This window comes from Peromyscus leucopus, chromosome 15 (genome assembly GCF_004664715.2).
Source record: "Peromyscus leucopus breed LL Stock chromosome 15, UCI_PerLeu_2.1, whole genome shotgun sequence".
Lineage (NCBI taxonomy): Eukaryota > Metazoa > Chordata > Mammalia > Rodentia > Cricetidae > Peromyscus > Peromyscus leucopus.
Window position 1 is genome coordinate 34,935,869 of NC_051076.1, and position 11,515 is coordinate 34,947,383.

General features: G+C 41.2%; 1 protein-coding gene across 1 annotated transcript; it reads right to left on the reverse strand.

Annotated features, from left to right (window-relative positions):
* Positions 1-2,726: 2,726 nt before the first annotated feature.
* Positions 2,727-10,747, reverse strand: Sele (selectin E). Its single transcript, XM_028864499.2, is given in 15 exon segments — positions 2,727-3,162; positions 4,089-4,161; positions 4,269-4,290; positions 5,043-5,153; positions 5,767-5,943; positions 6,036-6,224; positions 6,573-6,761; positions 7,159-7,344; position 7,875; positions 8,075-8,262; positions 8,680-8,787; positions 9,321-9,683; positions 9,686-9,703; positions 10,214-10,297; positions 10,626-10,747. Coding segments are annotated over 13 exon segments (1,647 nt in total). The 5' UTR covers positions 10,251-10,297; positions 10,626-10,747; the 3' UTR covers positions 2,727-3,162; positions 4,089-4,103.
* Positions 10,748-11,515: the final 768 nt, after the last annotated feature.

Here is an 11,515-nt window from a genome sequence, read left to right on the forward strand (position 1 = left end):
GTTATTCACAGTGATCAAAATGTGAAAAGAAACTCAGAGACAATCACTTGAGTGGCAGAATGACACAAATCTGGTCAGTCCATACAAAGGATATAATTTCTCTGTAAACGGAATGAAGTGTTGATGCAAGCTACCCCATGGAGGGCCCTAGGAAACAGTACGCTAAGTAAAAAGAGCTAGAGGGATGGTCACAAGGTACTCCATGTATATAAAATGTGCTGAGTAGGCAAATCCATGGACGGAATGTAGATTAATGTTGCCATGGGAGGGAGAGACAAGACTGTGAGGAAGCTGCTAATTGGCTGGGCTTCATTGTACAGTAATAGAACGGTTGCAGGGTTAGGTACATGGTTGCCTGGTACTCTGCTTTAAAAGAGGGAATTTTGTGCCAACAAGATGGCTCAGTGGGTAAAAACACTTGCCTGGCCAGTCCATGGTGGAAAGAGAGAACTGAGTCCTCAAAGATGTCCTCTGATCTCCACACATTCACAGTGACACAGACACACACACACACACACACACACACACACACACACACACACACACACGATCATTCAATCAATTAAATTAATTGAAGTGTAAATTTTGCCATAAAGGGAAGGGATGGGGGATGAGAACATGAGGGAACAGATGGTCAAGTTGGGGGAGGGATGGAGTGGGAGAGCAACGAAAGAGATATCTCAATAGAGGGAGCCATTACAGGGCTAGGGAGAAACCTGAGCTAGGGAAATTTCCAGGAATCCACAAGGACGACCCCAGCTTAGACTCATAGTGATAGTGGAGAGGGTGCCTGAATTGGCCTTCTCCTGTAATCAGATTGGTGACTCCCCTAACTATCATCATAGAACCTTCCTTCATCCAGTAACTGATGGGAGCAGATGCAAAGACCCACATCCAAGCACCAGGCTGAGCTACAGGAGTCCAGTCGACGAGAGGGAAAAGGGATTATCTCAACAAGGGGGGGTTAAGATCATAACGGGAAACCCACAGAGACAGATGATCTGAATTTATGGGAGCACATGGACACTAGACTAACAGCTGGGGAGCCTGCATGGGACCAAACTAGGACCTCTACAAGTGGGTTTGTTGCCTGGTCTGTTTGTGGGACCCCTGGCAGTGGGACCAGGATCTATTCCTGATGCATAAGCTGGCTTTTTGAAGCCCATTCCATATGGGGGATGCCTTACTCAGCCTTGATGTGGGAAGGGGTGAGTGTTGGTCCTGCCTCAAGCTCCAGGCATTGTTGACTCCTCATGAATGGCCTTATCCTTTCTGTGGAGTGGATGGGGGTGGGTTGGGAGAGGTGGGGGCAGTGGGAGGAGGGAAGGAAGGGGGGACTGTGGATGGTATGTAAAATGAATAAAAATGTAAATTTTATGGTATACAGATTTTTATCTAGATGAATTAAAATGCTAAGAACATTTATATGCACAAAAATATGTAAAAATGCATTTATTGTCAAACATTATACTGACATGTGAATACAACAAATTTGACATATTTAAATAAATACATACTTTTGAACCATAAAATATTTTAAATCATAATTTAAAATACTCTATAAAATTCAGATACAGAGCACATTCTTATTTCACACAGTTATTTCTAATACAAAATATGTAAGCATTTACATTGTGTAGTTTCACAACAGTTACTCCTTCTCGGTCTCTTGCTGTCTCTCTCCTTCCCCTCTCCCCACCCCTTGGTACTAAAGCTTGTCACGCTCCTTGTTCACCATTGGCTTCTCCATTGCCACTATCCAGTAAGCACTTTTCCAAAAACTCTCTTTCTCTAAGAGGTTAATTTGGAAGTTGGGACACTTTTGATGGGAACAGCTTTGGCCCTCACTTCGTGATCAAGGATTTGTCCTTGCCAACCACAGGTGAAATTCCTTAGGAATTTTAATCTCTGTAGAGCAACACAATCACTGTACACACAAGCTTTCCCCTCTAGAACATATGAACATAGAGAATGAAACAGCTGCAGAGTAACTGTTAGACACTTTTACTCTTTCAAAATCTACTGCCTGGATCTATTACGTGGTGAACCCTCATCATGGATTGAGAATCGTATATGATATACAAGAATCGGGTAGCTACTTGTCACACATAAGAACCACCTTTATAGGAATGCAGAGCACATTCATATTTAGACAAGTCGTTAAACAAATACTTTTAAATGCACCTTCACTTTTAGCATTTATGCTTTTATTAAATCAGAACATTTGGCCTCAAGGAAGCTCTTTCTTTCAGAAAGAAAAAAAACCCACATTTTTGGGGGAAAGTCCCCAAACATGCAGACTCTCTCTTCAACTTCTATTCTTCTGATAGTACCATGTCTTAAAACCAGCTACAGTTAAATACTCAGGAGTTCACACTGATCAGTAATTCCTCATTTTGAAGATAAGTTTACTGCAGACAGACATTAGGATGTGCTAATAAAAAATGATTTAAGGTAACTTTTGCTTTGTCATAGGTCATAGGATTCCTGATTTTTTTAAAGTCCTTTTGACCCTTGCACTGAAATAAGAGTAATAGACAGCATGGTGGATTTAATGCAAGGACACAGAACACAATGTCTGAGAATACTTCAGAGGCCACTGAATCCCATGGGGATAAAGCCAGTAAGCCTGCCTAGCAGTACTAACACATAGCACTCAGCAGGATTTGCACCTTGTACCCCAGCAACATTCCCATGCCATAGTCTGAGGATATGACGATTTTGCCTTTTTTTTTTTCAAGAGAGAGATAGAAAATTATTTGCTTAAAACTGCTGATAAATATTATTTATCCCTGTAACAACAATAAAAGCATTGACCATTGAAAAATTGAGGAACAAGAGAAAAAACAAAGCTACAAAATGCTGTTTCTCTTCCCAAATTCCAGTGACTTAGATAGAATTCTGCTGTTCCAGGGCTTGGTCCATTCACTCTCTTTTGAAGAGAATACCCTCAAACTTCTGTGGCCAGCATGTTCTTGGTACTGTGGCTGGGAAAGAGGAAACTGAGTCTCTCTGGTGGAGGGCTGGCCTTGTCACTGAATTTTGATCCACGGAGTCAGGATCCCAGTTATTAAGCAGGCAAGAGAGACCAGAATCCCACAGTCAGCTCATTTTCTGCCGACTTCGGCATATTGTTCTATTTCCCAGGACACATCTGTGTTCCTGCAAATACAAGCAAGTGTGAAAAACTTCCAAATATCCTGCATGCTGGATAGCAGCAATAAACTACATCTTTTAAGCAGGCTGCATCTTGGGAGTGATCCAGATAGGAACTCCTGATGTCATTCAGTTCCAACAATGAAACTAGTCTATGGCATTGTAATGGTAGATATCAGTCATTTATAACTATATTAAGAGTTTATAACTCTGTTTAAGCTATGGAGTATATAACTTAAAGAGTGTGTCCTTGTGAACCTTGGGCTTTAATTAACAGCAATTCAACTGTATTAGTCATCGTTAAGAACTATGCTAAAGAAAGATGTTAATAATAAAGAAAATAAGGAAGGAGGCTGGAGAGGCAAATTGAAACATCTACTTTCTGTTCATTCTTTCTCTAAGTCCCAAACTACACCAAAAATTCTGTTCATTAAGAAAAATGCATTTGGAAGGTCTTAACCTTCCAGATATATTCCCAGTAGCAATGCAGATATTGAGGACCACAGATTCCAGAATCACAAAAGTGGTGGGGTTTGAATTCCAGCTACCCTGCACAGTAGTTTTGGAAACTCAGGCAAGATCCCATAAAGAAATCCCATGAAGAAATTTGTGCCTCATTTTCTTCATCTCAGAGGACTAGGGGGATAGTGCCAGCCACTCAGGGTCCCTAACTTAGCTCCATGCTTAGGTATCTAATTGCTGAATGGGGCTAGCATTCACCACCACCACCATGATCATCCACAAGTAAAATGACCCAAGAAAGACAGAACTCTGAGCCTTCCCCTCCTTCCACAAAGAAGCAAAACAACTTTCTATGAATGGTCATGAAGATGGGGATGTCCTTTAGCCAATGGCAAGTTTGAGGGTGTCAGGGAGAAACATCATTAAGAAAGGGAATTTTCCCTCCTTAGCATGACCTGCCCAAGTCATACCTGGTTGTTCTGAACTTAGATGACTTGAGAAGGGACTTGATAGTTGCCACATGACTGAAGGCTTTGGCAGCTGCTGTGGAAATGTGAGAAAAGTATGTCAAGCACTGCTTTCCCACATGCACAGAAAAAAAAAATGTGTGAGGTATTAAGCAGCATACTTTGTACAAGAATCCAACTTACCTAGCAGGAACAAATTTCCTTGCTGAAAGAGAAAGAAAATTATTAATTTGGACTAATGACTTTTAAGCAAATTAGACTGATTTACTTGATTCATCTGGGTTTATACTCTCAGTACTACAGGGCTCTGTAATAAACAAACATTTGGTGGCAATTAAGGTAAAATGGAGAGGATAAAACATCCAAAGAACACAGCAGCTTCCTGACACCAGGATATAGTTGCATGCTCATCTTGTCTGATTTTCTTCTAAGTTCTCATGGGAAGTACAAAATCTACACTTTTACATGAAATTTCCTTATGTCTAAATTTCAAATTTTAATTAAAAAACATTTAAATAGTCTGTAGACCAAAGGGACCATGGGTGTATTTCCTATTCCTGAAGATATGCACATTGATAAACTATTCCAAGCAATTTTCTCTGTGACTTGAAATCATTTCACCTCTGTAATTCTCATTGAGCAACTCCAAGAGCACTGTGCAATTTGAAGTGAGTAGCGCCCCCTAGAGTTAAGCAGTGTTAGCACAGCCAACATAGGTTTCCTAAAACTTTCAACATTGAGTTGAGTAAGAAATCCTTATCATGAAACTTTTGCTTGACTACACTGGCATTTGCTGGGGCTATTTAATAAGTAGGTTCTACTTTCTTAGATGCTAGTGAAAAATTTCAAGAGACCATAGCTCATCAGTGAGAAATACACACACACACACACACACACACACACACACACACACACACACTTTTCAAAATCATTTCTCCAGAGGATGCCTGAATTTACCTTTCTTCCGGAAGTATCTCAGCAACAAGTAGAGAAATGAGGACGATGCCAGGAGTGAGGTTCCTGCCGTAGAAAGTGCCACTACCAAGGGACGGGTGGAGTCGGTGGGGGCTGAGGAAACAAGTCAGAGGAAGCAGCATAAGTAACAGTTGGCTTTGGAGGCTTTCTGCCCTGTGTTGGTCTTTTCTCTGCACATTCATTACTGTCAGCAGAAGAACCATGTAGTCAAACGCATGAAGCAGAGACTTGGCATTGAAGATTTAAACAGTTCCTCCCAAACCACCGTCGAGGCTGTGTCCCATGTTCCCAGGCAGAACACAGCCTTGTCAAGCTCTTTGACATCATCAGACCACACCCCGGTTAACACTAAACTAGCCTTGCCTTCTCTCATGCTTATTTCCTCCTTTCTTCTCTATATCTCCCCTTTCCAATGTTCAGAATCCCACTATGAGGGAAGAGGAAGAGGTCTAAAGGGAGGGCCATGAAAATAAATCATGATAACAGAGGGGGTCAATGGAGGGTACTGGAGAGGGAATTGGGGAGGCAGATAAGAACAAAACATTCTGCCTGTTCCACTGACATGCATCATTTTCTGTTTTCTTTCTATCCATCCCTTAAAACCTACCATTCTGATTTTGACATAATGGACAGTTAGCTTCTTTAGCAATATAACACCCCTTTGGCAACCCACTCCCTAGGCAACCACCATCGATCAATCCATCACCTTCACAGGTAGGCAGCATCCCAGACCAGTATCCTGTGGCACCACATGTCAGAACTGCAGATCCATTGAGTGTCCATCCATCAGGACATGTAAATTCACACACAGTGCCGAAAATAGGTGCCCCACTGCAGCTCATGTTCATCTTTCCTGGAACTTCAAGACTTGAACATTGTACCACTGCAATGACACATCCGTGGTAGAAATTAGGAAAACCTAACCACAAAACTGCTAAGTTGATGTTTGTCCTGAGAGTCTGAACTCAATGGTACCTTGGCAGGAGGGCGCCTCCTGGGTCCACTGTCCCTGGGATGTGCACTCAAGTTGAGCTGATCCATGTAATTTAAAGCCCTCGTGGCACTGAAAGGCACATGAGGACTTGTAGGTAAATTCTCCAGTAGTAGCATGAGCACACTCCATGACACCGTTCTGGGGCTGAGGGATAGCATCACACTTCACAGCTGGAAGAGAGGAGCCATTCAGAGGTGTAAGCATTGGGCTATAGCAGATGTCTTGGGGTAACCAAGCCACAAAGATGTTCAGTAGCTTCTATCTCACTATGAAATTCAAAGTATGTCACAGGGGGCAGCAAGATGTCTCAGGAGGTAAAGGCATTTGCTGCCAGTCCTAACAACCTCAATTTCATTTCTGGGACCCATATGAGAAGGAGAAAATTGACTCCTGCAAGTTGTCCTCTGATCTCCACACATGGACTTTGGAGTACACACAACACACACACACACACACACACACACACACACACACACACACACACAAACACACACAAATAATTTCTAAAGAGAATGTACCTGAACATGTAGGCTTTTTGCTGTCCCACTCCCCTCTTGGGCCACACTGAAGCCTTTTTGATCCCTTCAATTGAAATCCTTGTACACAGGAGAACTCATAACTGGATCCACTTTGGAAAGGTCCAGAAGTACTGGGAAGATATTTCATGTAGCCCCATTGTGGCCTGGATAAGGCTTCACACTGGAAAGCTGAGAAATCAGAGAAAGGGTGAGATAATATCACGGTGATACTGGAGAACATTTGTCATCTGATGCAAGTTCAACTGGCACAGAGCTATGCTCAAAGAACTCAAGAGAATTCTTCATTACGAATTCCTGGGAAGGCTGCTGTGTTCCCTATGTGATCCAATATCTCCATGATAATGACACAATACAGGGCAACTTTAACAAGAATATGGCACCTCCACACTGGTCTAATGTGCAGAGGGAGGGGAAAGGGAACAATTTTACATCGCCAAAGAACAAGGAAGGAAGCTTCCACGTGGTGTCAGAAAGACACCCATTCTAGTCAGTAAGCCTGGCTTGCCCATTTCAAGCCTTAGTTGAGGAAGAGAATGCGATGAATCTCAACATGGAAGAACTCTACCTTTGCACGATGGCTTCTCATTGTCCCAGATGCCAGATGAGGTACACTGTAGACTCTGAACGCCAACTCTCTGATACCCTTCATTACAGTCAAATGTACAGGTCGTGTTCCATGGGAAGCTCCCAGTATTTGAGGTACATGCCCTGACTCCATTGGCAGGGTGTGTCAAAGCTTCACATTCAACCACTGAGGAGATGAAGGAGAAGAGAGAGTTTTACACAAAGAAATTTCCATAGATGTTTTCACTTTCTATTGAATTTGGGTTTATAAAAGAAGGTGAAACCCATCTTCAAAGGGTGTAACCCAAACTCCTGTGCCAATTCTTGATAACATATAGACCCATAACAAATGTGTTAGTCTTTATTCATACTTTCAGTTTCTCTTACTGATTTTTGCTTTGACTATGCTGGATGATCTCTGATCTATTTTATTATACACATAAACAACAACAACAACAACAAAAATAACAGCCTCTAGCTCAAGATTGTTGACTTGGTGTAAAAGCAATATTAACATACAAAGGACCTGAGCCATGAATCTCCTTGATGGCACCAGAGAACTGTGCAAAGAGATATTGAAGCTCCCTGATTATAATAGTGCTAAAGTTGGTCCCAATTCATGGGAAAACTGAACAGGAAAGCCCATGAGAAAGTCATGAGGCTGTCTAGATGTGTTTCCACTGTCTCCATGACATCTTCCTTTACATGTCATCAGACCCTCAGAAATACCCATTAAAAAAATAAAAAACAAATCCTATGTTTAACCAAACAGGTACCAGATCACCCATACAGCTCACAGAGAGAATACATTTTACTAAATGAAACAACAGAAGAACTTAATTGGAAAAAGTTATAAGTTGGGTAAAAACTAAGGCAATGGGCAGGAGTGAGAAGGTTTAGTGCATTTTGAGAGTTACCATGGCAGCTGGAGTAGGCACACTCCATTCTCCCGAGGACATACACTGCATGGTGGTCTCTGTGCTGCTGGGCAGGTAGCCCCTGTTACAGCTGAAAGAGCAGGAGGAATTATAGCTGAAGAGGCCAAAAGGATGGGTGCAATTCAGGCTTCCATGGTCAGGGTGTTTCTGTTCTTTGCAGGTCACAACTGAAAAAAAGAACCAAGTCACACTTCTGCACATCTCTCACCTTGTGTAAGAGAGAGGAGCACCAGACACCATAATTATTGCCCATTAAACATTTCCAATGGTCCAGGCTCTATGGAACCATTAGGTTATAAAGCTGTTTTTATTATTATCTTCATACAGCTAGTTGTCACGTGAAGTTGTTTAGTTTAATACAACTGAAATATTCAGTCATCCTGTAAGACTGCTTTGTCAAGGTGCCATAAGTAACAAGCAGTAAGACTGGAGTTTGACCCAGGAGGGTCTGACTTGATAATCCCAGCTACTACAGTGCTCTTACTCTATGTATTCAAGTAGAGGAAATATGTGGCTCCAAGCCATCTGGACCACGAGAGGATGCTACCATCTTTGGAGAAGGAACAGGTGAGGACAAGACTTACCTTGCTCACAGTTGGGTCCAAGGAAGCCAGTGTGACACTTGCAAGTATAACTATTGATGGTCTCCACACATTCACCATGCCCACTGCAGGATGTAGGGGTACAGGAAGCTACAGAAAGCACAATCCAGATGAGGACAATCAATTATTATGGTGCTGAGCATGAATTTTTTAAATTTGTTTTTAGTCTATAATTTGTGCAATCCAGATAACACTAAATGCTCAAGATTTTTACTGACACATCCGACCCAAGTTCCAGGCTGTTGTATAACTTAGTGATAATAAACGGACATCAGCAGAGTAGCTGTCCTTGGCACCAAGCAAAAAAACATTAATTCATAACATCTCTGAAGATAGTTTCATGCCACAAACGACTAAAACATGTACTGTATCTGAGTATTTTTACTCTGTATATTGATAAAACTATATACAACTATGTATGCATATATGTACATCCATACATTCTTGCCTTTACTCATATCAATCAGTGAAAAATAAAAGATGACATTACTGTTGGAATGCTTTACAATCATCTCTTTAAAAACAGAAAATGTGCAAAGCAGAGACCAGTCATATTGAGTACTCTAAATATGCCAGGCTGCCTCCACACAAAACCAACCTTCTGCCATCCAGAAACTTCATACCTGTGTAGCACAGAGCCAGCTTCTTTTTGTCACATCTCTCGTCATTCCACATGCCTGGGTCATTGGGTCTCTTGATGTAGATTTCTACACAGTCCTCATTTCTTTGTTTGTTGTTTGGTTCACCGGGTGCCCAGTTCTTAGCCTCCTCGGTCAGAGGCTTGTGGGTCCCCACCCAGATCCATACGTTATTGACTTTTCTGATTCCAATCCAGTAATAACTTGGTGAATATCTCAGATTGGAGTTTAGATAATTGATCTCTTCTTTGTTCTGAATCGCCACCAGATGTGTGTACTTCTGTTGACAGTACGCACTGGCTTCATCGTACGTCATGAGTTCGATGGAGGTGTTGTAATACCAAGCACGTTCTCTCCAATGAGAAGCACTGAGTTGGGTTAAGAAAGGAATAGCAAAGTTTAGTCTTGCTTTATGTTGTCTTATTTTTGGCTTATAGGGGCTTTGTGATAGCCCAAACTATTGCTTTTAAAAGTAAAAAGAGAAACATCTGGAGGGTTCAGCATTTCTGTGTAGCACTGTGTGACTGACTATCCACTGGTGCTTTATTACAATCACAACATAATACTCCAACTTCATGGTACACTGGAAGTCAGAGAAAACAAAGCTTCATTGGATGCTGTGTGATACCTGTTTGAGCCCCATTTCAGGAACCAAATGAATGAATCTTTACAATGCCTGATAGGTCACTTAGGTTCTGTCCTTCCCATGTAAGGAAACTAACTATTCCTACCAGAGGGCAGAACCCTACAGGGAGAGGTCAGCAGTCCTGCAAACCACTTTACAGAGCACAGAGCAGTCCCACACAACAAAATTTCCTACTCTTAAGACTCATCAGGGTGAAGATGAGAGACCCTGGTCTGCAATGACTCCAGCTTACCAAAAGTGAGAGTGGAGAGAAACCATGAGGCATTCATGACTCCAGCAGCTCCTCTCACCCAGAAATTGGACTGGAGATACTTTTCTGAGGAGAGAAAGTACAGAATTAGTTACAAAAAAATTCTAAACGTGGGTTACTCACACCCTTCTATCATCAGATTTAAGGTAACACCATGAGGTGTTAGGTAAGGATTCCTGTACCTCACTACTTATTTCAAAGACATTTACTGTAGTGAAGAGATACAAACTTTAAGATTTTCATCATTTTAAACAAAGAGAAAAGGCAGGTTTTAATTACAAATGCTATAACAGCTTAGACAGATCTTTTTATCAAAGGCTTTTTGCATGTGTGCACACACATATAAACCTATGTTTTGGGCCCAAGGCTCCTCTGGCTTGGAATATGCACTTACTGTTCTGTGGAATGGTTGCCGGGGTGTTGGATTTCTCAGGTGAATTACTTCTGCTTCTGTCTCTCTGTTCTTCTAGCAGGTTTGATGTGTAGTCAGTCAAGGACCACTGTGTATTGCTTCTTCTGGAGTCTCTTTATAGGGGCGCTGGCTTCCTGTGAGTCATAGGACATTATTATCAAAATCTGGTAAAGAGGAAATCCTCAACTGCATCCAAAAAGCTTTCTGGGAATACCCACCACAACAAAAAAAACTTTCATAATGATGTCAGAAACTGTTCCTCTAAGCTAATCCCTTTTCTAGGCTCTTATAATTTGTATGCATTTTATTAAATATGATGCAAATGTGATTTTAATTCCTGTGTCAAAAAGTCTGATTACTTTTATCACTTACATGTAGAAATTAGTTACATAAACATAAGCAAGCTATAAATATATTATTACTCATGATCTATCACTCTCAATTTTCTCATGCATGGCTGTCATCAACACCCACTTTCTCTTTATCCACCTGCTTCCTTAGCCCATTCCTACAGGCACTGTGGTACAGCAGAGAGATTCACGAAGTATAAGTTTATTCTCACATATATTCTCACTAGTTATGATGAAGATACAAAAAAAAAGGCTTCACCCGTCTATTCTAAATAATAGCTTGTTTCTACAAAATAGAATTAAATGGGAGATAAAAACATACCCCTCCACCTTCCTGCCATCTTGCATTTTCTAAATAACATCACTATTGCAATCCTTCATCTTAGTTTATTTAGCTAAATATGGTTGTTATTGTTCAGCACATGTAGAAATATAACCCCACATACTGCTTATTTAGATTTTAGGCAAGATTAAAGTTGTAACATTGTGTTCTTACATAATCTGCCTATTTATCTACATGTG